Here is a 27,452-nt window from a genome sequence, read left to right as displayed (position 1 = left end):
TTCTGAAGAACTTCCCCTTCATCAATGGGTGTTACATCAACGTCGGCAAAATTTGTCTCACGTTTCCCTTACAACAGTCCCTAGTCAGAACAAGTTCATATACATGTTTTTTGTCTTATAAATTCACCAAGATACTAGTCTTCTTCTGCTTAAGATAACTATAATTATATCATGTAACTATAATACACAATTATATCATAGCACTGCCATGAGCATTATGACATTATGTTGAAATTTTTATTTTTAATGTAAATTGATTACTGTACCATAAGTAATGCGCCTATATGTATCTCCTAATATACACATATTATTGTTAGCATACTGAGTAATAAGCAATATTGACATAAGAGTTTTGAAATATCCCGGTCAATATAAGTCTAATATTGACATAGCTTAAACATTGTCTTACATAGCCCACTGCCAAATGTCAACATTTCCCATTGCATAATGTATTATGAATTCTGTATATGAAATATACATTTGCCAAAACAATTGAAATGGACGCTTGAGTTGGAAGAAATTGCACGCTATCATATGTTAATTTGTAATGTATACCCACATCACGATAATGTATGCGTTACTGCTGGACTGGTAGCAAAACTGCAAATAAGATGATAATACATTTTCGGCTTCTGACTGAGTTGACAATACCATGGCCATGATTAGCTAACGATCCATATAATAAAAGGTAAGCTCCTACTCAAAGTCTTAACGAGAACGGAAACTATGCAAATTTTTCCTATTAAATTAAAATGGGTCAACTGAGCAAAAAGCTTTGGGATACAAGCGATTGAAACGAATCAATGATCTAATGAGTCACACATACTTAGGCGAAGATCAAATGAAGGCAATCATTTCTAATTAAATTGACTTTGATACTTCCATGAATATACATGAATGTTAATGCGGGAATCCTCTCTACACTGTACGCGTCAACTTTATTTAGTCTTTTACTATGTCTAGCTAGTATGCTTTTTTCGATATTTGAAATATTTAATTTGTGTTTGAATAATTATATGTGACGCATATATTTTTAGGCTTATCATTTTTATGACTTATGTGCTGACTAGCCGAATTTATAAAGGCAAAATTGTACGATTCGTGAGCTAGTAATTCTAAAACATTACGACTTATGGCTCTTTAGTCCATTTCGATATTCTAATAAGAATGTAAGACGACAGATAAATCTTCAAATAAGGGTTAATGTCGTTAATGATGTACGATTACCCATTTATAATTAAAATTCAGTCATCAGCTTAGGATAGTAAATAGTTTTCTTTTCGGAACTTTCGTAATTTATCACCAAATTGCAAATCAATATACTCTATATTGTTCTTTTGTGCGAATAATATAAATGTCTCACGTTCTTTATAAACTGATGTATACACATAAACATACGGGTTAATATTTACTGTATTCTTGCTTATTTCCCAAACTCCATATGCAGCGGGACTTCCCATAAACAAGATGCAACTGTTATGTAGGGTAATACCTGATTGTACAATTATACCGAGATGACAATTATTTATTTATCGTATGGCATATAATTAGAATTTTCTTAAAAGTCGTACGTGCGCACGGCTGTAGCATGTAGCGCCACGGACGATGATGGTATTTACACTTGCCTATCATTAGAGACCAATAGGTCAAAATATCGTAGCTATAAGTACTGCGTACCTTAAGCGCTGAGCTTTTATTTTTCATTTAGGTTTCAAGACCTTACTTCTGATAAATATAGTTCATCAATATCTATTTAAACGGCAATAATTTTAAGTTTTCTGTTACCACTAGAAACCCATTTTGCCTAGAATCTGCGCTCCCTTTTATGAGTGTCCTAACATTCTTGTATGTCAGGTATATTAGGAGTCCGAAGTCTTCTAAATTAAGTCATAAGCACAGTAATGTTATAAACATCATATTTCTAGTTCCTTATACTAAATTCAATTGGGACTGGGACTCGTCCTCTGACCTTATGAACCGTTTTTGAATAAGTTGTGGCGTCTCCTCTGTTACTGACAAATATATAAATGGCGCTTAGTAAGCAACTGCGGAAATGTGTATCGATCCTACAACGCGCTAATTGAGTTCCAAAAGTTAATTGTAAATATACAACTTCTGTTAATCTCTCTAGGCCCCAGAAACCTATTCACAAAACATTTGTCAAATGAAATAAACGGGAATTTTCTGTTAGTAATACCGCAGTAGCGGGCGATCATTTTAGGATGCGAGCGCCTCTTTATTTGTAAGAGGAAACTGTGGTCTAAAATCGAAAGAGATTCATCCTTCAATTTCCGTTTAATTTATTATTTCAGAAACAATGACTACTTTTCAACATTTTATCCATAAGAGTGCCTTAGCAAATTGTGAAAATCGGCTTCTATTGGTTTTAATGAGCTTAAAGTGTTTTCGATATATCATACACATACAACAAATAAGCACTTTGAATACAATTTACCTACATGGTTTCTTGCTTTGTTTTGTGTAGTTGTTTAAGTTTAGGACCAACTTCATTTACTTCGGTCAAGAGATGTAAACCATAGTTCTTCGCTGTAAATAGTTTGAGATTATTGTTCGGTCGTCTCTTTAATCTAATTCGTTAGTTATTTATAGAAACATAGGATTCGTAACATTACGCCATCGAACTGGGCAACCGACAAATCCTTTTACGACGAGAGTCCGTCCTGAGTAACAATGCAACAAGGCATACTAAAATGCTACTGTACTAAATAACATATCCTTTAAGTCATTTTGTCAAACTATCCACAAAATATCGTACATATTTGGGAGTCAGATTTCCGGTACGAGTTTGTTGTCTTTGTAATTAACCTCTTCAAGGATTGTCTGTAACCTTGGTCTAGCTAACGTTAGTAATAATGCATGATTGTTGATTGACTATTCTAACCGTTGGTCGATTAACGGCAGTTTGAGGTCAATTTGTAGTACATATATGTATATATCGTACTTAGAAAACTTTCCGAGCTGTAGCTTTTTATTTCTAAATGAATTGGTTTTTGATTTTTTGATTTTGATTTTGATCTGGAACATTATCCGCCATTAATCCGACTGGATGTTTCAGCCGGACAGCTATAAGTTTGCTGAAATACAGACGAATATCCAGGTTTCACAGAGTAATGAGCCTAGTACAAGAATTTTCCTTTGCGGTAAGTTATTTTGTAGCTAATAGTCAACATTTGCTAAGTACCTGAGTGGTTCTTCTGCATTTCTAAAGGCCGTATCAAGACCCAAGACCATGCGTCAATTATTGACGCCCGTGAGTTGATGAGACTAGAGCTCTAATCGTTCATTTAAAAGAATCTGCACTCTAGGAATAGCGTAAAACAGTGGCATAAATTAATGGATTTTCTTTTTTTTCCCATTGGTATCATCGCCGCCCCCTCTCCCTTTCTGATTGGGCAAGAAGGGCTTTGTAATATAAAGTGGTTTTTCATTCTGTTTAGCATCACTATTATGTATATTTCTTAATTCGCTTAGTATCTGGCAACAAAGTGCTAGTTAATTGCTACCGAAGCTCCACCCACACGTTTTTAGATGTGGAAGTGGATTTTTACAACGTCAAACCTGATAATAAACCTCTATCATGACGAGCATTCTAAAAGTTGACATGATAAATTAGGTTGGCAATAACGGAGCGTTGCTTTACAGTAATTGGATCACACATTCGTCATCATTATGGCCGTTCAGATATTCACGAGTGAGAGAAATTTGGACATTCCTCACAATCATTCATCTGTTGGTCAGGTGACCACGCTGATTATGTATTAGCTAATTAGGCAATTGAGACGACGCCGATGTCATTCACTTTACCTGTCTAAAACGAACCCACTTATGGCAACCCATCACGTGATGATTTTTGTCTAATAAGACAATGACTAAACTGTGTAATTGTGTATGTCTCAGGTTAACACGTACGCTGTGGTTCTGATTCGAAAGACCTTCTACGAAGTACATATGTTTAGAAATACCTTATACAAAGTATGTTTAGTTAAGCGTTGTGCTAATTACCGCAAAGTAGATGTTAAAGCGACATAATCTCATTGAGATTCGAATACAAATACAACATGTTGCCTCGTGATCATAACGCTCGTCATGAGACGAAAAGTGAATTAGTGCATAGCATGTAATAACCCAATGGGTTCTCACAGGATGTCGTAAATCATCGCATAGGGCAACGAAATCTAAATTCCAAGTCGCTGCAAAGTTTAATCTTTTACGGGGCGACGCTTGTCAATTTATATGACAGTGTACTTTTTCGCACAGCACAACTTTACTCATGTTGTCTCTAATGACGAATCATGTCAGCATAATGAATGATCTCCTTTGTCATATCACGAGGCGATGCTCTATCGGATCGTGGGCCCTATCTTTTCATAGGCCAGGTTATCTAATGGGACCTCATCTGTCGTTTCAAGACATCTCTTGTGACGAACCTATGTCGTCTCACGGGACGTCGCTCTGTCTCCTCTTACGTGAGCGTGGCATTTGTCCCTAATATTCTTTATGACGGTGCATAGAATTACACTGCGTCCCATCGCTGTCAATTTTCTTCATTGTCTCCATGTCACCACACAGGAACAACCCTGTAGTCTCGCGGGACAATGCAATGTCGTCTCATTGGACGACGCCTGTCGTGTCACGGCACGACGCCATGTCGTCTAACGGGACGACACCTGTCGTCTCACTTGACGACGCTTGTCGTCTCACGGGACTACGCCATGTCATCTCACTGGACGACGTCATGTCGTCTCACGGGACGACGCCTGTCGTCTCACGGGACGACGCCTGTCGTCTCACGGGACGACGTCTTTCGTCTCACGGGACGACGTCTGTTGTCTCACGGGACGACATCTGTCGTCTCACAGGACGACGTCTGTCGTCTCACACACAGGACAACGTTTATCGTCTTACGGGACGACATCTTTCGTCTCACGGGACGACGTCTGTCGTCTCACGGGACGACGTCTGTCGTCTCACGGGACGACGTCTGTCGTCTCACAGGACGACGTCTGTCGTCTCATGGGACGACGACGTCTGTCGTCTCACAGGACGACGTCTGTCGTCTCACGGGACGACGTCTGTCGTCTCACGGGACGACGCCATGTCAGTCTCACGTGAGTGAGGCATATGTATCCGCGTACTTATGACGGTGCCTATAGGAGGTCACTGCGTCTCGTCGCTGGGCCAAAGGCACCGAGCGGAATATCACGAAGTTAGAAGTAATCATAATCTTTTCGATGTTGTAAATTTCTCGAACTTTTTAAGATTTGCTTTTGTAAACGTGTTGCTCGGCCGAGTTACAAAAGCGTACTGAGGAAAAAGCAGCCGAGCGCTGGTAACCGGGCGACACTAGTACTTGACTGGCGCGCCAGATGGCGCTACTAGTCGAGGAATTCACTCGATTAGGGCCGAGTTATGAAGGTGTTAATCTCATTAGTGGTTCAAGCGAAGGCACGGACACCTAAATAAGAATATGTTGAACCACCAGAGCAATACAACACATCTCATTATATTTTGTGGTGCTTTGTATTCGTCCATAGAAATGTTATTTTAACGAAGTAATACGTCACTACTTTGAAAAAATCTCGTATCTCACGCTGCTTCTCAAAGTTAAAACGCAGTAAGTCTATATGCATTCCATACATACTTACTACAATTTTCTTTTCATTCACAGAAGAAGATACAAGTTTTTTTTTAAGTAGTGACGAAATATTTGTATGAATTTCGCAACCCTATGTTATTTTAGTTTTTACGCACGGTAATTTTCATGCAAGCCAATTATGCTATTTCTATAACCTTGTTTATTCACAAAAGCTGACACGAATGGAACGAACGAAACTTTCAATGTACAGTCAACCAATTGGAACCCTAGGCCACTGTAGAACTATGTCATAGTGACGTTATAAATCAGATTGTAAGAAATCTCTTACTGCTTATCATTTTGACATGGTTCTAGAGTGGCCTAGGGGTCCAATTGGTTGACTGTACGAGGGACACTGATATCGGTATAGTCACAGCCATCATTTGATTGGTTAATGATACAGCTTTTATCACCGCACCTCCCGCCAAAGAATCCTCACTTTCTCGACACGTGGCAAACCAAGAACAAACGGGCCTCCCGCTCGTTTTTGCCCAGAGTGTGCAAGTTGTGGAATGAGCTACCTTCTGAGGTGTTTCCCTTGCGCTATGACATGGGGTTCTTCAAGAACCAGGTATTTAGGGTTCTCAAAGGTCGTCAACGCATAAGTGGCTCCCCTGATGTTGCTTATGTCCATGGGCGGCGATGACTGCTTACCATCAGGCGGCTCGTCTGCTCGTTTGCTGCCTATTTCATAAAAAAAAAAAGATATTTTCATTCACTCATTCATTCCATTCGTTTCAGCTCTTGTACATTGACTTGTGACGTATGGACGGGATAATATTTATAATGCGTTCAATCCCAAAAGTTACCACCTATCGAATACTTATTATAATAAAGCATCGAGTTCCATTGGTATTAGTCGGTGGTAACTACAGGGACTGAACTTTTTGTTGAGTTGTATTCTACTCATAAGCAAGACGGCGACATAACAATGGGTGTAAAAGCAATGTTATGTTATGTATAACATTATATTTTTGGAATATACTACGATAGAATACAGTTGTTTTATTTTCGTATACTTTATTCCCTTACAAGTCTCCATTTTTTTTGGCAGCTTTTTTCACTTTTTGTCAGTGAAGTAGGTACCTAATAAAGTGTCACCCATATATCAAGTCGTAGCGTGAGTACATTTTTATACCAATAGCTGCGAAAAGGTTAAGTTTCTTGGTAGGTTAGTTGATAATTTGCCGCCAACAATGAAAAAAAAACCGCCTGAATATTATTATCAATTTTATTCATAAAATATCTTATTTTACAACAGTTAAAACAACATTTAGGTATTAAATACATTTAAATCAATGATTATTATAATTTTTAATTTATTTATATTCAACTTTTACAACTTTTTCCTTCAAACAATTCTAGTTTAACTAGACCCAACCATACAATCGAGATATTTGAATAAACTGATATATGTTCTATGTATTGACGCAGTTTAATGTGCATTGTGCACTGAAAAATTAAAAATATTAGACATTAATTGACCCAAGATCTTTTTTATCGTATTTGCCGGACGTGCGCTAATTTCACCCTTTGTTCCCTTGATAGCATAGCCAAGTTGACAACCGCTTGCGCCACACGTGACTCTATCACTATTCTATACTAGACGGTGGTAGTTGCGTTTCGCTACGGAGATAAGACGATTGGCACGTTGTCTACGCACCCTGTGACTTAATTCAAACTACGCCAATACATAAAATTCAAATGTTACCTATGTGCGACAATTCTATCTATAGTGCGTATTTTATACATTTCTGACTAAAATTCGAGGTACATTATACATAGAAGTTATCAGTCTTTGAAGATCATGTTTAAAATAGGTACTATACGAGCTTAATGTGTAATATTATAGTTGCCAACACCTCACAAAACCCCTACACCCAAATTCGTAATTCCTAAAAAAATATTCGACAGAGAGAGAAATCACTAAGGAAAATATACTGTAATAAACCAAGTTGTGAGGAATGGAACTCTTCTCTTGGGTCTATGGTTCTAGACTTTCCAGAACGATGTGAACTGTCAATCGATCTCAATTGTTTTTCATACATAGTTGTCATGTAGCTTGTTGATATTGAATAAATATAGTTTATTAATTAATTACTAGTTTCAATATATAACACAAGTATTATAATTTTCTCCACTATTACAATTATAAATTATATTACACGAAAGAAAAAGCGACCAAGACAACCGGTGGTCGAGCCGGGAATCGAACCCGAGTCTTCAGCTTACGCGGGTTGACGTCGTTACCTCTAGACCCGGCCGACGTGGTACCCGTTGAAAATTATCAGAATTCTGTGTGTTATTTATATACATTATAAACTGAAATGATATTAAAAAAGAAAACTTAATTAAAAATAGCAACCTCACTATTAATATCGTAGCAATAGTTTATTATATTTATATTGTATTAACTTATTTTGACTTAGATGTGTGGTAAATATAAAAAAATGCCCATATAGAGTATAAATCTGATGACATCCAAAACTCGGCAATTGGCACAAATTCAGAGTTAGGGCGTTTTCACATTATCCGATCCGATAAAGGATGTAGGACCGGTATCCTATACATATTATATTAATGGAGCCATCTTTGACAACTTTCCTCTTCGCACATCCGCTAACGGATCGGATAGTGTGAAAAGGCACTTACAGTGAACCCTATAGAAACTATTATAACACAACAAGGATGTCTTTCCCATCACGGAACAATGGTATTCCGGACCTTTGGGAGGCGTGCGCGGGGCCGAAGCCAACGCGTAGAGGCCCTTTCGACACTTTAATGAAATGTAAGGGGTACACCGAGCGGATGTTGCCCTTGCCCGTATCATGGGACACACGCAGAGGCAACACCCGCCAGGGTGTAAGGACTATTTGAGAATTAATGGAATCTAAAATGAACTGGTCTATTTTGATGAAAGTGATGGACTAAATACTGGGCTATGGATAAAAAACCGGACGCCTGCCTAATAAAACGGTATCCAATTTTATTTCCGGCAGACGGTGACTCGTCCCCACAAGATGGGCCCCCACAAAAAGCGACATCCAAGATGGCTCAAGGGCAACACCGGTGTGAGAACTCAAGGGTGTCGAGAGGTGTACACCGCTTTCTGCCCAGTGGCTGTGAAGCCACTGTACCAACTCGCGTCTTATGCAAATTTTCACTTCCACCCCTGGGGCATGTTGCCCTAACGACTCCACTCTGGACGGCCAGCCAAGGCAAGCCAGAGGTAGAGAGTACAAGGATTATTTTTATTTAATCTTATGCATTCAGTAAGTTTTGGTTGTCACCTGACGAAATATTTCATTCACTATAGTCAATCGCCATAAAATAATATGCATAATATCAAGTCACATTACGAATTAATTCTATTCATAATAACTAAATAAGGAAGTTTTTACATAAATGGAATTGTATATTTTAATAAATAATTACAACAAAAACAGGTATTTATGTGGTACAATATTGATTAGTAACAAGTGCTTTTGACGAGAATAATCTAAAAAAATATTGAGCAATATACCTATTATGTACAATATCAAAATTAGACGATAAACTGCTTATCTAGGTACTTTATATAGTCCAGTAAGTTATTTAACGTACCTATAACCGCCTAAGGTCCAGCAAGTGAAAAACGCTAATTGTGCCACTGTAATTTCAACCTAGGTATAGAAGATGATTTAGTTTTGTTTAATTATCAAAAATTACAAAAAGTCTGTTCCACCGTAGGATATTAGGAGGAAAAAAGTTTTCAGTTTTTAATGGGGATAAAATCCGACTGCAATTTGTATGAAAACTGTGCACTTGAATTCTCATATTAACAATTGGATTACAATCACCTGTACCGGCCCTTAGATAGTATAACTTTACAATTAATTTTATGAAGGGAAATTTGTACTGAACTGCCAAAATTCTTATTATTAAACCTGCGCTCATTTCAGTAAGAATTAGCCCTCTAAGCTCTAAACGAGAGCTTTGGAAAAATAACAAAGGAAACTATAATTTTATTATTTACCTACCTACCAATACAAGTACAGTCAGCAATAAAAATATACATACGTTTAAAGTTCCAAAAAAAGTATGACTATTGCCCGTACAGTCCCGTCACATAAGATATTCTTCCAAGAACTCACAAATATGTGAGGCGCCCTTACAAATAAGATCGTGTAGGATATTTTGAAGCCTTCATTGTGTTACATTATTATTGCAAGTGATTGTACACTAACGTTTGGTATGCACATTTTTTGTGCTGACTGTACCAGAGCTGTCGTTATCCAGTACTCAATGGTTCCTCTTGTTGAGCATGTCAATAAGTTTGACGAAGAGATTAGGCGACAAATCCTCGGGCATCGCTCGAGCTTGGGTGATGAGCGCGTCGTACATTTTGGCTTCCGTTTCGGCGTAAAGTTCCGGCAGTTGTAATTGTCTGAAAAAAAAAACACGCATTTAGAGTCTGAAGAGTCACAGAATGTATAAGACCCCATACATTATATGTCTTCTCTTTCTGAACAGATTCTTCACATTAGGCCGTTTTCACATTATCCGATCGGATGTCGGAAGGATTTCAATGGAAAAAATCCAAGATGGCGCCTGTGATGCATGGGATATCGGCCCGACATCCGATATCTGATCGGATAATGTGAAAACGCATTTAGAGTTGCGACCGTCTCTAAAAAAAACGCATATTTATATGTATATCTGGAGTTCTGCAGCCGTCCAAAGGTTACGGAATCTTAACTTCAGATTGGCCATATGATTGTTTGTCACCAACGTACCTAATATTTTAAATAACAGCGACACGGCCACTTGCTCTTTTTATATCCTTGCCTTTCTTGACATAAGGAACACCTATATTTTTATACCACTAAACAAACCTATACATATAAAATCTTTATCCGCTCAATATGCGCCGGCTCCTGACTCCCGTAGCAAGTTGTGAACACAGTCTTCTGGTTAGCGTTGCATCTTTGCAGCACTTACACCTCTAAACATGAGAATCTTTCATCCTGGATGCCCATGCCTTCTGTGACATAACATGAGAATTTTTCATCCTGGATGCCCATGCCTTCTGTGGCATAAGGAACAACTACCTATATTTGTTATACCATTAAACAAACCTGTATAAAATCTTTATCCTCTCAATATGCGCCGGCTCCTGACTCCCGTAGCAAGTTGTGAACACAGTCTTCTGGTTAGCGTTGCATCGTTGTAGAGCTTGTACCGCGAACCAGGAACATTTGCCCTCTTGAATGTCCGTGCCTTTCTTGCCGCTTAGTGATTCGTCGCCGTAGCAGTCTATGTAGTCGTCCTGAAAAGGAGAAATATAAATAAATATTACACGACAGTCTTACACAGATTGACTGAGTCCCACGGTAAGCTCAAGATGGCTTGTGTTGCAGGTACTCAGACAACGATATATGCAATATACAAATACTCATATTTATACATAGAAAACATCCATGACTCAGGAACAAATATCTGTGCTCATCATTCAAATAAATGCCCTTACCGGGATTCGAACCCGGGATCGCGGTGTAGCAGGTAGGGTCACTACACGCTAGGCCAGACTGATCGTTAAGGTTTTTTTTTCATAAATAGCGTGAAGAGACTTGGTAGACTTGATTAACATATATTTAAAAACATGCATTGACTAAGAATGAACAGCATTTATTTAAGTTCACTTCTAATGCAAATTCTCGCATTCATATTCTAAGTGACTTTTCCGCGTGTAATCTTGGTGCGTGCGGATATGTAGATTTTATAAACACAATTGTTAGCTCAGCACCGATAGCATTGTCGCGCGATAAACTATAAAACATCATGTCGTCCCTATCGCACTTATAAATAGTGCGAAAGGGACGGCCTCATATCATATCATTTATCGAGCGACGATGCTTGCCTGCCTGGTTTGTAGGCGAATGTTAATGATTATTGATTACGGCCCAGCCACGACATTGGTCTAAGCGCGACAGCGGTGAGCGGCAGCCATACGTGCGAATGAAAAGTCCCATCGTTGTGTCTCGCTCCAATGTATGGCCGCCGCTCACCGCTGCCGCGCTTAGACCAATGTCGTGGCGTTAGTCACGTAGGCTGGGTCTTCAGCCTATGGGTTCGATTTCCAGCTCGGAAACCGGTTGAACTTTTTCGCTTTCTCTTTAGAGTATGATAATAATTGATACCTATTTCTATTTATAACAAAGATTGTTCTTATATTATTTATCGTTACTTAATTGAACAAAAGTAGGTAATTGCGGATTCTTCACAGATCCGTCAAATTACGATCACAGTAATTTAACTAACCTGAATACGTCTAGCGTCAAGATTGCCATTCAGCTAGGTCGGCTGGGCTGTTTCTTTAGAGCTCCTACATGCGGGTATAGATACAAGATACAACTAAGAATATTATATGTAAGAAAAACACCTGTATTTGAAAGAACCTGCCAATATCCAAGCAGATGTCCTCAACTTTCTGCTGCTGCTTATGCTGGGCCTGGTCCGTATTCTTGGCCAACAGCAGGCCCAAACATACGGGCAGCTTGAACGTGTAGTACGCAGTCTTATACTTAACGATAGCGTTGTACTCTATCGTGAACAGACTGTAGTCGTGTTTGTGACGATTGGCCAGTGTGCAGTGGCCATCTTTAGATCTAAGTGCTGTAGGGTAAGTACAACTAGAAGCTTACCTGTATTTGAAAGAACCTGCCAATATCCAGGCAGATGTCCTCAACCTTCTTATGCTGGGCCTGGTCCGTATTCTTGGCCAACAGCAGGCCCAAACATACGGGCAGCTTGAACGTGTAGTACGCAGTCTTGTACTTGACGATAGCGTTGTACTGCTCTATCGTGAACAGACTGTAGTCGTGTTTGTGACGATTGGCCATTGTCAGGTCTAGGTGCTGCCCGATTGAGGTTTGGAAGAGGGTCTGCAAATGAAATTTATGATTTGATATGTGCCTTAAACAGGTAAAAGTTGCATAGAACGCGACGCTTACTAGCACCGTATTTAGTCAAAACTAATAGCGTAGCAACGGTGAAATCATCTAATTCAGGTGTCTAGTTCATCTTGAGCAAAATCTCATTTGTATGTCTCGATATTCTCTTCTATAGGTGTAAAGGTAGCTTTTATAACCGATTTCTGTGAAATTCGGTGAGCAAAGTTCTAGTTTCTAAATTGTAGAATCATGATTGTAGGTCTAGAGTTCACTTAGGCACAAGTAGGTATAATAGGTATACTGTGCCTGTGTGTATTTCTTATTAAACAATTAAAAAAATCTTAGTTTAAAAATTCTCTCGCCCGAACTGCGTCTTGATGACGAAACGTGGATGAGTAAATCAAAATGGCGTCGTTGATGGCGCGCGTGCCAACGTCCGGAAGTCCGTAACAACATATATGTCGCGGCGGGTAGACAAACTTGTATAATATATCGTTTAGTATGAAGAATGCTTGTTGCTTGCTTACCTCATTAAACAATTCCAAAATCTTAGTATAGAACTTCTCGCGCCCGAACTGCGTCTTGATGACGTGGAACATGGACGAGTAAATCAAAATGGCGTCGTTGATGGCGCGCGTGCCGACGTCCGGGAGTCGGAACCAGCACGGCATGCCGCGGCGCGTTGTCGAGCTGTCCATTATGTCGTCTAGTATGAGCAAGTATGCTTGCAGCTGAAAAAAACATAGAAAACTTGCTTCTAAATATTTGATGAATATTGTCTTCGGTTACCGCGATAGTTACTCATGAAATAAACTAACTTTCCATAGTTTTTGACGACCGGTCTGGCGCAGTCGGTAGTGACCCTGCCTGTTACGCCGCGGTCCCGGGTTCGAATCCCGGTAAGGGCATTTATTTGTGTGATGGGCACAGATATTTGTTCCTGAGTCATGGATGTTTTCTATATATTTAAGTATTTATATATTATGTATATCGTTGTCTGAGTACCCACAACACAAGCCTTCTTGAGCTTACCGTGGGCCTCAGTCAATCTGTGTAAGAATGTCCTATAATATTTATAATTTATTTATTTAATTTATTGGATGTTCAGTAATTTGGGCATTGTCGAGTCGCCTCTGGCTGTTAATTATTCAAACATCTGATTGTGTTAAGAACTTTTCTTCTACAACTAGCGGTACCACGGCGGGCGGGTGGTCTAGTGGTGAAGACGTTAGCCGCGTAAGCTGAAGACCCGGGTTCGATTCCCGGCTCGGCCACCAGTGGGCCTTGACGTTTTTTCTTTCGTGTATGATATCTATTTAAATTTATAACTTTTCTTCTATTAAGATGAGCAATAAAGGGTAGGTAAGTATTTATTGCACTGTCGAATAAAATAGGTCAACTTTAGCTAATTTGAAAACATAGTACCTACCTAGGCATCATCATCGACATCGTATCGTAACATGTTTCTCTCTCATCACATAGTTACGTGTCCGTGGCCAGCAAGTGACTCATCTTGTGCCTCGTTTTAAACACACTTTGCAAAGTTATTCTTCTAAAAATACCCGTAAATCTCGTCCTTATGACGTACTAAGCGTTTTGACAGGCCCACATTAGTTATTAAAAAAAAAACCTACACCTACATACAGTAGAACCCGGTTAAAACGATCACGTTTAATACGATTTCCCGCATATTACGTCATTTTACGCCGGTCCCTACAATTTGAGACTTGTTATCAGACATTTTTTCATGGTTAATACGATTCGCGTCCCCGCTTAATACACCATCTAAAACCACCCACCTTGCACTACTTTACAACTTTATTTATGCGGGTGACAACAATTGGAACTAATTGTACTGTACTAATTACGCGATTCTGGCGACACCGCCACCCGTAAAAATAAATTTCTAATTTGTCGTCCTAAAGCCCCATTTAGATGGTACGAGTTTCTCGCCTCGAACGTGACGTACTTTCCTTATGACGTACTAAGCGTTTAGACAGGCCCACATTAGTTATTAAAAAAAAAACCTACACCTACATATGTATTAAATTAAGGGCCAGTTGCATTAAGCACAGTTAACAGACACATCAACGTTACGCAGCAGAAGTTTAAGAAAATTCCCATAGGTACAAAAAAGTTACAAACGCCAAATTCGGTAGCAGAGGGTTTGGTATAACCGACCCTAAATGCGCAAAAGCAAATACCAAATGAAGTCACTTACCATCTCAACACACCAACCAAGCATTTTCGCTGAATGGATTGATTCGTCAGTAATATTTCCTGGTTTCTCAAACATCTCATAGGCAAGCAATGTTGTCATGCCTCTTGTCTTCTTCCCACCTCCTAAGTTATAATCTAGAGTCTGTAAAAAGGAGCAATTCGTTTACAGTCAGAAATTATATTGAGGTCAATAAAATAAGGTCAGTGCGGGCAAGACCGGCATAGTTTATTTGAAATAAAGTTTGAGTGGATAAAACTCTATAATTAATGCAGTCTGGCGTAATGCGCATGGTCCTATGGGATAGCAAATATTATATTTTACAAAGCTTTTACAGTATTTTGGTGAAGTAAGGTACTTTTAAGTGATAAAAATCACTTTTTTTAAGGCTCGGCGGGTTGACCGTCTTCCCGCGATGAGCACAGAAAGACCGTCTAGTGCTTGTTGTCGCGTAATTTCATATGAGACTAGGTTCCAAAATCATGATCATTGTTATTTTACGTAATAACGGGGCAGAATGAGCTAGGTAACTATTAAAATAGCGTTGAAATTTTCAACATATAAGCATTTTTCTATTTATAAGGCAAGACCGGCATATGTCCCGTAGGTGGGGTTCATAACCTTTTCTTTTCAGGTCCAGATATTGCACAATACTGTTTTTCCAACGAACACCTGCGAACACAATTTAGTCACGATATTACAGGCTCATATAAATCCAACTACTTATCTGTTTTTGAAACTATGTTAATTAAGAAAACGTAATAGGATATTAAGATACGTGAATTAGTTTGGTAACATTTCTTAGCAATGCTTGGTTTTGCTATAGTCACTACAGTATGAATGAATGCGTAATTTTTTTTCATCACACTCTCACACTAAATGTGATTTTACACGCAGGTGGAGCGTGAGTTATAGAAAAATCGTTCTCCCAAGGGAGTTATGAAATTTCTAGTACCGTATTCAATTTTTTTATCTTTCTAGATATTTTTATGTTGCAAGTGTCATGAAAAACATTGTGTGTAACTTGGGGAGTATGAATATTACAAACTCGAGTCTTGGAGGAGCTGAGTGGTTCTTTTCTGTTCAAGGATTTTATGTTGCCAGTATAACATATTAATTCAATGAAAAGAGTTTTGACATTATATTTCATGATCGTTTATAAATTGTTGTAGATTAAGTTCGTACTACTGATTTGTAGTAGGTATATTCATTATTAATATTTTGGTAATTTCCTCATAGGTGATGTGAAAAATTGTATATGTCACATGGTAGCAAAATTATTTCCACCTTGAGCGTTAATACTTGAATCCCTCACTACGCTCAGGATTCTAATTTTGAATCCCGAGCGTAGCGAGATTAGAGATTCCTTTACTTCGTTCAGGATTCAATAAACACCCTTTGCCCCATTTTGCTCGATTACGACTTCAAAAACTCAGTAGAGATTCAGATGTCATTAATACATAAATATTTACATAAATATTTGTATACTTAATACATAAATATTTGTTTCAGTTATTAAAAATAGCAAACAATATACAAGTCATGTCTATACATCTTCCGAAGAATGTATTGATAGAATCTTTTTTTTTGATGCACTTCCTAACGCCAGCGTATATATCGACGAGGAAGACGAAATGCTTGAGAAGTGCACAGTTTGTGTCATAGTTTCGATATGACCCTCTGTGCCTCCAGGGTTCAGTTTCTGCCGTCTGACGAACAACCTTTATCAAATATGTTTTGTCAAGGGTGCGCAAATATTATGTTTTCTGTTTGAAAAAATAATTGGATTCAAAATGCTTACTTTTATTTTTAATAGTTATTTGTTATACAAGGGGGCAAAGTTGTATTTTAACGCCGAGTGTGGAATTGACAAACGAGCAAGTGAAAGGATTCTATAGTTGAACCACGAGCGAAGCGAGTGGTTCGAGAATAGAATCCTGAACTTGCGAGTTTTTTAAAACACGAGAAGTTAAATACATTTGCACCCGAGTGTAACACAAAACTTTTCCCCTCACTATAGCGAGGAAACTACAACGCAAAAAATGCGTTTATCACTGCTTCCAGTAGTGCCACAGGTGGTAAATCATCATTATTACTAGATTCACCTACTTTTATCAATTTTAAAGCAGTTAATTTGACTTTATTCAAGGTCAAATTACTTTACCCACTAGTGGATAAAATGCGTTTTTACCCGCTAGTATTAAAGGACAAAACACGTGTTTCCGAGCTAGAGAGGGGAAAAAATACATAACTCTCTTTTGAAATATTTGTCGCCGCATGTTGCACAATCTATACAAATACATATTTACCATCTTAAATATGATGATGAGTAATGCAGTTTAAGTAGGCTTAGTTCTGTTCACCACTTATAATTCTTCACAACTATGTATTTTTTATTTAATATACTTTCGAATGATATTAGTAACACCATACGAATCATTACCAAAACTGTATTTCGAAGTTAAAATCAAAAACGGTACAACTATCATAAGCAAAAACCGTACTTATATATTGATATTGTTTACACTCGACTTATTTCCAGCACAGTATAAGGATAAATCAGTAGTTAATCTCCGGCAGCGGCAACACGGTCGTTACTACTGCGCAAGGTCACGCAGGGTTGTACCTGTGCTACTGTCCTACTCGTAGTAACTGTGTATGGCGCTATGCTAGTACCAACGCTCTTTCTACCTTTTTATCTAATAAAGATTCAAGTACGTGTTTGTTTCTTAAATACTGACGAAATCGTATTTACATAAAATGTTTGAATAGATGTTTGCACAATATTTAAGTAGGTACCAAACTTTCGAGCTAGATAGATCGCAGCATCTACCTAAATGTCGTTACAGATAAATCTTTATTGATTTTAATGTGTCATTCTAGCTTTAAATCTCACTTTTACGCCATTTACGTAAGCAATAATGTACCTAACACTGCGACAATATAACAACCACTTACTTTTCTGGGTGTCTAGGAATTCTAAAGAACATTCTGACATTTCCGCATTTTGAGAACTGTTCTCCATACACCCATAAACACTACAGTAACGAAAATATGTCTTCGGTGCTGACGTCATTTTCTCCCGAACTCAACACGTCAACACAGCGCGCGAACGCGGCCCCGACTGTCCAGCCCAATACTTACCAGTTTCGCATGTATTTGGTGCATATGGAGAGTAGTTTTCGACACACCGCGCGGAGTGAAGTTTGTTAGAAGAGTTATTACTGCTTTATACTGTGTTTCCAGTAAAGCCTAAAAAAGGTTGGCAACTCCTTGTTTATCATATGCCGGTCTTGCCTTTCTCTTTTATGCCGGACTTTCTGAGTAGGCACAATTTCTAAGTTACATATTTCAGAACATAAAACAAGAAATTGAACGCGTTTTGAGTACATTAATAGTACTAGTCAGAAAGAACGGTTATTAAATGACTCCGTTACATATATGATATACAAATATTCCGACTGCTTCTATTTTATTTTAATTTTTTGCGGAACCATGTTGAACTTGATGCTCGAGTTCGAAACACGAATCAAGTTTATTGTTAACTAGTGTTCGTCCTAGGGTTATGTATTCAAGACCAATGGCTTAAGGATGAAAAACTGGTATACCTTCGGAGGTGTGAGAGGCGTAGATATATAAACACAAAAGTTATTGTCAATAGACGGTCTTTCCGGGTAGACGGTCTTCCCCACACTGACCTTACATAAAAACGTACTTTAAACGCACTTAGTTTGATATCCCTCCTCCTAACTCTCTTAAGTTATAATCTAGAGTCTGCAAAAAGGTACAATTCGTTTTTCACCACACCAACTAGTAAAGATCAATTTTACTATTCGAAAACGGATAGCAAAGTTGTATTTTATCCACAAGAGTGCAAACTAAGTAATTTCATACAAATTTTAATTTGATGCCTTGAGCTGGCTATTAGAATTTACCTACAAATCATTATTTTGAATCATAAATATTGAATAGATTGCTGGATTTGATTTACTTTGATTTGATGTTTTGTAGTCAGTATTTTGTTCGTGTTGGTGTGGTGAAAATTTTTGTGTTTCACTCGGTGGCAAAGTTTGTTTAACCTACGTGCCTTGAAACACTTTTTGAACCACTCGCTATGCTCGTGGTTCAATATTATAATCTTTCGCTTGCTCGGGTATCTATCAATATTGGCACGTGCGGTTAAACAACAACTTTGCCCCCTTGTAAAACAAATAACTATTACAGTTAGAAATTATATTGAGGTCAATAAAATACATAAAAACGTACTTTAAACGGACTTAGTTTGATATCGGATGTAATTTTAGTAGGTACGTCAAAAGTTATTCAAATACTTAACGATGAAGTTAGGAGCCGTAGGGGGGTTTATACGTAAATATCAATATTTTTCAAAATATGTCTTATTTTGAAAAATATTGACGCGAGGGTAAAATGTACTACACATCATATGCAATGTCCGCAACCCGAAACCAGAACAAAACCAATTTCAGATTTCAATTCATTAAAATTGTCAATTCCAGTTTTGACAAAACAAAAACAGGCTCGGACGGACAATCAGTCAAGCTTATTTCCTCCGTACCTGTATTTAGAACGTTCTTACATACAGCCTCAGTTAAATTATAGACCTAAATGAACGTTTTATGATTTAATTACCTTTTTCACCCAATTCCCAACTTCAGGCACATCTGCAAACTGTGTGTTGGTAGTGATGGTATCCATGATGCTTGGAAGTGCGTCCTCGAACGATTCTTTCGTTTTCTGAGTGATTAGTTGAGATGCGTTATTTGATACTGACATTTTGCAGAGGTTCAACGGTTTCATGTACCTGAAAAGAATAAAAATCGTTTTATATTTATTTATTTATAGGTAAGTTAAATTATTTAATACATATGTACCGTAACCATACATCATCAACGCTACTACCATTAAAAAGATGTAGGTAATTGCATGTTTGATTTGTCAAAACATGCAATTTCAATTTTAAATTATACATGAGAAATTGTCTGAGGTACAGCTAGTTTATCATGACAATATAAATTATTATAACAGTACATACATAGCCACATGTTATTGTAAGTTTTGGAATAAATAGTTAAATACCTATAAGTACGAAGGCATTGGACGTTGTTTTTGTCAGAATCTTAGGCACCTTCAAAATAAAAATAAAAACATAAAACTACATTATTTTTACCTAATTGGTTTAATAAAATATATGGCACTGTTATTCATTGTCAAATAACTAAAGAGCTACTAAATTAACAAACTGTCTTCTGGAAAAGCAAATTGAAACTGGCTTAGTACCCAGCAACTACTCTTTTTAAATAAAATAAAGGTGTTCTTCTATAATGGAGTCTGCTACTTCTATACAAATGTATCAATATTATATACCTTTCTTTAAAATTGTATTGAATTCTTATCTGATTCAGAACTTCCTGAGATATACCGAAAAGTTCGAGAAATAAGGTCTCAAGATAACTTTCAGACAAAGGTGACGTTTAAAGATGGCGATATAGAATAATTATTTTCGAATTCTTTTATGTATATGTAATTGTTCTATTCTGTCTGGACTTTCTGGTGAGAAAGGATGCTTTTGTTCACATTGAACTGACACCCTGTATGATGTCGATGATAGTAGATAAGAGACGTATCAAGAGGTGAGTTACTTATATAAGCATATTTTGCGAGAAAAACTGTTGGCAACATCCTATCTCTACAGATAAAATTTTTGATATCACTACTGATATGATAAAGAACAAGATCTCTAATATTATCTCAATAATACGTTGTGTTTCTTCCCAGCCACCGCACCGCCACAATGCTAGTAATAATCTTAACATTGTTTATTGCCTGTACTTCCTTTTTATATTACCACTTTACAAAATACAACAATTACTGGAAGAATAAAGGTGTTGTCGGTCCAAAACCAACCTTTTTCTTCGGGAATTTTAAGGATGCCGTACTTAGAAGAAAACCTTATGGAGTTGTATTCAAGGACATCTACGATAAGTACCCAGACGAGAAAGTTGTAGGAGTGTTCGTGATGAGATCCCCAGAGTTGCTAGTAAGAGACCTAGATCACAGAATATATAATAGTACAAGTACAGAAGGCCCACTGCTTTGATGTTCACGAAATGCCGCCTTTTTAAATGCCTACAAAATTTAAACAAAGAAACCAGCCGCACGTGCGCAGCGTCGGACTATAGGGTTGCCTATAGATTAAAACGAATTAATACTCAGATAAAATGTTATACAATTATATTCAAGTCTTGGCTACTTTCAAGGTATAATACAGTATTTATATAATATTTTTGTTTAAGTCCCAACACACAAGCCTTATTGAACTTTTCTGTGGGGCTTAATCAATAGTAGATCTCTGTACTCGTAAGATTGTGCTATTTTATTCATAATGTATATTTAACTAATCATTATTAGCCATTCCACAAGCGGACATCGCATTACAAGCCTTAAAAAAAACTCGCGACGTAAAGTAACAATCGAAAGTGGGTTCTGTGAGCACGCGCGTCACCCCTGATTAGGTCGCGAACTCGCGGCCGCCAGCATGTACTTGTAGCGCGGCGATAGAATCGCTGAGTGAGCCGCCCCTGCCTAGATGTCATAAAACATATACTTATAAAAGATTTCGATATTTTTGTGAATCGCGGTGTCGAGTTTAAAAAGGGTCTCGGAGCCAATTTGTTTAACGCGGACGCAAAAACTTGGCGAGTATTACGCAGTCGGTTCTCTCCATTATTTACTTCAGGAAAGCTGAAGAACATGATGTACCTTTTAACAGAAAGAGGCGATAAATTTGTAGAATACATCACCCGCATCACCGAATTCAACAAAGAGCAGGAAGTCCATTCTACGGTTCAAAAGTTTACCCAAGCTGCTATCGCCGCCTGCGCGTTTGGTGTCGACATCGACACCTTTGACCAAGAACACGAAAAACTCCAAATGATCGACCGTAAAATGTTTACCGTCAGCTTTGGTCGTGAACTTGAGATGATGTATCCCGGAATATTAAACAAAATTGGAGGCTCCCTATTCCCAAAAGAGGTAGCCGCTTTCTTCTTAAATTTGGTCGAACATGTAATTGCGCAAAGAAATGGCGAGCCCACGAATAGAAACGACTTTATGGATTTAATTTTGAATTTGAGAAAAGAAAAACATATTTCTGGGCCAATGATGGAGAACGATGATACAGAGAGAAGTTTAGACATAACTGATGAGGTTATGGCCGCACAAGCATTTGTTTTATATTCAGCATCAACTATGGGTTTCTTGTTGTACCAGTTAGCACTCAACCCTGATATCCAGGACAAAGTAGTGGCAGAAATAAAAGAAGTTTTGGTGAAACACAATGGAGAGATGACTCTACAAGCCGTTTTAGATTTATCTTACATGAGCAAAGTATTCGATGAGACTTTGCGGATGTATCCTATTGCACCTGATTTAAGAAGAAAATCAAGCAGCACTTATAAGATACCCGGTACCAATATAACCATAGAGAAAAATCAGTTAGTTAAAATTCCCATACTTGGTATCCATCATGATGAGACGATATATCCGAACCCAGAAGTTTTTGACCCAGAGAGATTCTCTCCTGAGAATATAGCAACAAGACATTCGTGCGCATTTTTGCCTTTTGGTGTTGGACCTAGACATTGCATCGGTAAGTTATGTGAACTTATAGCCCTTATAGGGATTAGTGCAATTCTTTAGGAGCACTGCTGTAGTATAAGCCAGGCACGAAGGCGGAAAGGCTTCTTGAAGCCTGAAAGTAACATTTGAAAATGTTACTTACAAATTGTGCAAAAAGTTCTCTAGTCAGTTTGAATTGTTTAATTTTTGTGTATTTTCCGTGTAAGATCATTGGATTGGATATATATTAGCGTGTGACTATCGGTGTATGTATTTGATATTGTTATATTTTCAGGGTTGCGCTTCGCGCAAGTTCAATCCCGGGTGTGTCTGGCGAAGTTGCTCTCCCAATTTCGGGTGGAGCCCTCCAACAACACACCTCGTCAATTCTCGTACGAACCCCGTCGTGTCGTGTTGTACCCCAAGGGTGGACTGCCGATCAACTTCATCAAAAGACATTGATATAGAAAAAGTACCTCGGAAACATTAATGAAATATTTATACCTACACAGAAACAAGTCATATTGTGATTAGTCTTAGGAACTAGTAGTTTTAAACATTTAATAGGCATAAGATATCAAATATAGTCATACTGTAAAAATATGTTAAATTATTGACAATGCAAATACCTATAGCATACCTAAAGCAATTTACATCACAAAGTAATTTAGGTACTTAGCCCATTAACTAGATTTAAAATGTTTTACCCGATCACGGAAAAGTAATAATACTCAGCTTTTCCACGATCATGTAGTATGTTGATACCCGTAGGTGACGTGCCAAAAATCGTGATGTCGTGGTACATTACTTTAATTATCTATGCCCGTAGTCATCGCACAAATCACCGTACATCTGTCAGGTATTGTTTTGTCTTGTCCGTAGGAACAGGGGCCGACGAAAAGAAATCGGATGACGGAGATCGGATATAGTGCATAAATTACCATATAAATAGTTCTACAGCTGCTACGGATCTTAGTTTCATTCACGGATTAGGATCGGTTGGCTCTGAAAGTGATTTTACGCAAACATAGTAGAAGGGAAAGATTTGTTATCTCTACATAGTCAACTATTGATAGTAAAAAACGCTACGGGTTATTTAATAAATTAAATATTAAATTTTCTTTAACAGTTTCAGCTTCATTATAAATGATCTGACTAAAATGGCGGTCATAATCATCACGATTTTCATTGTCATTGCTTCCTTCCTGTATTACCACTTCACACAATACAACAATTATTGGAATAAACGTAATATTGTTGGCCCAAAACCTACTTTCTTTTTCGGAAATATGAAGAATGCAGTACTAAGAAGAAAATCCTATGGCCATGTATTCAAGGATATCTATGATAAGTACCCAGAAGAAAGGGTAGTAGGAATGTTTATGATGAGATCACCAGAATTGTTAATAAGGGACTTGGACGTGATAAAAAATATACTAATCAAAGATTTCGATATTTTTGACAGCCGCGGTTTCCAGTTTAAAACAACTGGTTTCGGGGCAAATTTGTTTCATGCTAATGCTGAGACCTGGCGACTATTACGAAGCCGGTTCTCTCCGCTCTTCACTCCTGGAAAGCTAAGGAATATGATGTACCTTTTGAGTGAATGTGGGGACAGATTAGTCGAACATGTGGCACGGGTTACACAGTTAAATCTGGAGCAAGACGTCTACGATATGACACGCAAATATACCCAGGATGCCATAGCTTCTTGTGCGTTTGGCATAGACATTGACGCTTTTAACCAAGAACACGACACTTTTCAGAAGGTCCACAGTAATATGTTCAACATGTCCTTTAGTCGCGACCTGGAGCTTATATATCCAGGTATTATGGTGAAAATGGGAGGATCACTTATTCCAACAGAGGTTATAACATATTTTATCAACTTGGTGAAAAGTGTCACTAAGCAACGGAATGATAAACCAACCAATAGAAATGATTTTATAGATTTAATTTTGAAAATGAGAGAAGATAAACTAATTAATAAAATATCCAGGAACAACAATGATACAGAAATAAATTTAGAACTAACCGATGAGGTCATAGCGGCACTGGCGTTCAGTTTTTATGCCGGAGGTTTTGAAACCACTGCAACAACCATGGGTTTCTTACTATACCAGTTGTCACTAAACCCTAAGGTCCAAGACAAAGTGGTGGCCGAAATAAAAGAAGTATTAAAGAAACATGACGGCAAGCTGACTCTACAAGCTGTTTTGGATTTATCTTACATGGGCCAAGTTTTTGATGAAACACTAAGAATGTATCCAATCATATCAGATTTGAAAAGAAAATCTAATCGCACTTATACGATACCGGGAACAAATTTAAGTATAGAGAAAAATCAGTTGATTAAAATTCCGACGCTCGGTATCCATTATGACGAGAAAATATATCCTAACCCTGAGAAGTTTGACCCTGAGAGATTTTCTCCTGAAAATGCAGCAGTGAGGCACCCATGTGCATATTTACCTTTCGGACTTGGACCTAGAAATTGCATTGGTAAGTGTCAGGAGTTATTTATTATTTAGGTAATCTTGATTAGTGTAAAGGCGCCCACTGACGATAATTCCGCCACTTTTTCTAACTGATAGCAGTAAGGTTTTCTTCAGTGTTTATAAGCATATCAATTCACAACTTATCGTAAGTCAATTCAATTACGATTGTGGGACTCTTCTTGACAAGGCGACATATAGGTTTGTATTTTAAGTATTTATCTGATATTAGTTAATACTTGTGACACGACGATAATTTATTTTTCCCCTCACTAGCTCGGAAACACGTGTTTTGCCCTCTAATACCAGCGGGTAAAAACGCATTTTATCCACTAGTGGGTAAAGTAATTCGATCTTGAATAAAGTCAAATTAACTGCTTTAAAATTGATAAAAGTAGATGAATCTAGTAATAAAGATGATTTACCACCTGTGGAACTACTGGAAACAGTGACAAACACATTTTTTGCGTTTTAGTTTCCTCGCTATAGTGAGGGGAAAAGTTTTGTGTTACACTTGCAAATGTATTTTACTTTCGTGTGTTAAAAAACTCGCAGTTCAGGATTCTATTCTCGAACCACTCGCTTCGCTCGTGGTTCAACTATAGAATCCTTTCACTTGCTCGTTTTTCAATTCCACACTTGGCGTTAAAATACAACTTTGCCCCCTTGTATAACAAATAACTATTTCAGTACAGATGGTGTTTTTTTTACGCACTAGTGCGAGAAGTGGTTCATTATACGCTAGGTCGAAACTTTGAAGGCTCATCTGTACTGAATAACGTCGTACGATACACGTGCGAAAAGGAAGTTCGAAACGAGTGTTTTAAATCGACACGAGTTTTTTACGCACTTGTATCGTAATGTACTATTCTATATTGCTTAATTTTAGGGATCCGCTTCGCATTTCTACAGTCGCGGGTGTGTATGGCGAAGCTCCTCTCCCAGTTTCGGGTGGAACCCTCCAAGAATACACCACGTCAATTGCAGTATGAAACTCGACGCGTTGTGTTGTACCCCAGAGGCGGTATACCCTTGAACTTCATTAAAAGACATTGATAATATTGTAACAACTGGAAACGATCATCTTTGGTTTGCCAAAGTCAGAGCCGTCAGAGGACACTTTTAACATGAATAGAATTTAGTTGGTAGTTTTTGCAATTCTGCGGTATAAATCGACATAAACAATAAGGCTGAATGTATGATGACGTCTCCTTTTTTGGAGTACCTAGGTTAAAAATAGGTAAATTCAAAAATACTGATTACACATTTTTGCAACAAAGTCTTTTTGTCGTTACCTACCTACAGTCACCACTAATAAACCTAGTCTATTCTTGTTTCTTTCTTTGGCATAAGTATATTAGATTGTAATTAGGGATGGGCCGAATATTCGGTAAATATTCGGTATTCGGCATATTCGGCAAGTTTTTCAATGTTCGTATTCGGCCGAATAATTCGGTTGCGTTGCCGAATATTTATCGAATAAACAAAGTAAATAACTAATGAAGATCTTACGTATTCCATTGGATAATAAGCTCCTATTTTAGTAACTTTCTAAGGAACTACAAAAAATGCGTCAAAATATAAACAAAATTGTTTTTAAAGAAGTTAAAAAACCGTAGTTTAAGAGTTGAGAAGACTTCAGAGTTGTTTTAACCAAGTTTTAGTTATCCACTAAATCATAAGAACATAGGTTGTAGTATGTATTGTATATAATAATATTATATACATACTACAACCTACATGATTGATAATTTTTTTTTTTTTTATACTACGTCGATGGCAAACAAGCATACGGTCCGCCTGATGGAAAGCGGTCACCGTAACCTATGAACGCATGCAACGCAAACAGTGTCACATGCGCGTTGCCACCCCATTAGAAACTTGTACATTCCCCTTTGCTGTGTTAAGTACACAGCAAAAAGGAGTGTACAAGTTCCAAGGAGGGTTCGGGTTGCCGACGACTCTAAAGGACAATATACGGAACAAGTTAGTTCCGTAAGTCCTCCCGTCATCAGCACCGCACCCTCGTTGAGCTCTGGCAGCCTTACTCACCATATCAATAATAACCATTATCAATAATTTCATAGTTTTAACCTTAACATTCGCTTTAAAAATATTCGTATTCGGCAAAGTCCATATTCGGCCCATCTCTAATTGTAATTATCTTTGGTATTGTGTAACCTAACCACAAAATTAAAATTTTGAAAAAACCCCCGACCGCGACGTAGTGGACCGATTTCATGAAACATGGCTAAGAACACTCCCGACTAACTCAGCTTTCAGATAAAAAAAAACTATAAATCGGTTCGTCCGTTCGGGAGCTACGATGCCACAGACAGACACACATACAGACAGACAAACAGACAGACAGACAGACACGTCAAACTTATAACACCCCGTCGTTTTTGCGTCGGGGGTTAAAAATTGTATATTGTAAAATTATATAGTTGTAAAATTGTATATAACTTTTCACCACACCAACTGGTAAAGATCAATTTTGCTATTCGAAAACG

The 27,452-nt window shown here is 37.8% G+C and overlaps 3 protein-coding genes across 4 annotated transcripts in view; 2 read left to right on the top strand and 1 right to left on the bottom strand.

Annotated features, from left to right (window-relative positions):
• Nucleotides 1–8,903: 8,903 nt before the first annotated feature.
• The window catches only part of LOC125234404 (farnesyl pyrophosphate synthase-like), a 32,438-nt gene continuing 13,889 nt past the window's right edge, over nucleotides 8,904–27,452 (bottom strand). The window contains exons 2-8 of one of the 2 annotated variants that reach the window (XM_048140631.1): nucleotides 19,457–19,628; nucleotides 14,810–14,950; nucleotides 13,116–13,319; nucleotides 12,340–12,579; nucleotides 10,861–10,964; nucleotides 10,538–10,621; nucleotides 8,904–10,085 (exon numbers count right to left, since the gene is read on the bottom strand). In XM_048140631.1, coding sequence (XP_047996588.1) covers nucleotides 9,938–10,085; nucleotides 10,538–10,621; nucleotides 10,861–10,964; nucleotides 12,340–12,579; nucleotides 13,116–13,319; nucleotides 14,810–14,950; nucleotides 19,457–19,628 — 1,093 coding nt within the window. In that variant the 3' untranslated portion in view covers nucleotides 8,904–9,937. Of the gene's footprint in view, nucleotides 10,086–10,537; nucleotides 10,622–10,773; nucleotides 10,965–12,339; nucleotides 12,580–13,115; nucleotides 13,320–14,809; nucleotides 14,951–19,456; nucleotides 19,629–27,452 lie in introns of both variants that reach the window. The other variant, XM_048140630.1, reaches the window with a different exon arrangement.
• LOC125234403 (cytochrome P450 6B5-like) lies at nucleotides 20,838–26,037 on the top strand. Its single transcript, XM_048140629.1, has 3 exons — nucleotides 20,838–20,864; nucleotides 23,574–24,946; nucleotides 25,829–26,037. Exons 2-3 carry the CDS (start codon nucleotides 23,605–23,607, stop codon nucleotides 25,993–25,995), a joined length of 1,509 nt encoding a protein of 502 aa, XP_047996586.1. The 5' UTR covers nucleotides 20,838–20,864; nucleotides 23,574–23,604; the 3' UTR covers nucleotides 25,996–26,037.
• LOC125234405 (cytochrome P450 6B4-like) lies at nucleotides 21,232–23,033 on the top strand. Its single transcript, XM_048140633.1, has 2 exons — nucleotides 21,232–22,475; nucleotides 22,740–23,033. Exons 1-2 carry the CDS (start codon nucleotides 21,578–21,580, stop codon nucleotides 22,904–22,906), a joined length of 1,065 nt encoding a protein of 354 aa, XP_047996590.1. The 5' UTR covers nucleotides 21,232–21,577; the 3' UTR covers nucleotides 22,907–23,033.

Source organism: Leguminivora glycinivorella, chromosome 16 (assembly GCF_023078275.1).
Source record: "Leguminivora glycinivorella isolate SPB_JAAS2020 chromosome 16, LegGlyc_1.1, whole genome shotgun sequence".
In the NCBI taxonomy this organism is placed as follows: Eukaryota; Metazoa; Arthropoda; class Insecta; order Lepidoptera; family Tortricidae; genus Leguminivora; species Leguminivora glycinivorella.
This window is presented reverse-complemented; position numbering and strand designations above follow the sequence as displayed.

What these genes read in the sequence shown, in the direction of transcription:
- LOC125234405 (XM_048140633.1), top strand. Translation starts at nt 21,578, where the DNA reads ATGATGTACCTTTTAACAGAAAGAGGCGATAAATTTGTAGAATACATC. An exon ending in TGGACCTAGACATTGCATCG is followed by an intron (nt 22,476 to 22,739) that starts GTAAGTTATGTG and finishes TTATATTTTCAG; the next exon opens with GGTTGCGCTTCGCGCAAGTT.
- LOC125234403 (XM_048140629.1), top strand. Translation starts at nt 23,605, where the DNA reads ATGGCGGTCATAATCATCACGATTTTCATTGTCATTGCTTCCTTCCTG. An exon ending in TGGACCTAGAAATTGCATTG is followed by an intron (nt 24,947 to 25,828) that starts GTAAGTGTCAGG and finishes GCTTAATTTTAG; the next exon opens with GGATCCGCTTCGCATTTCTA.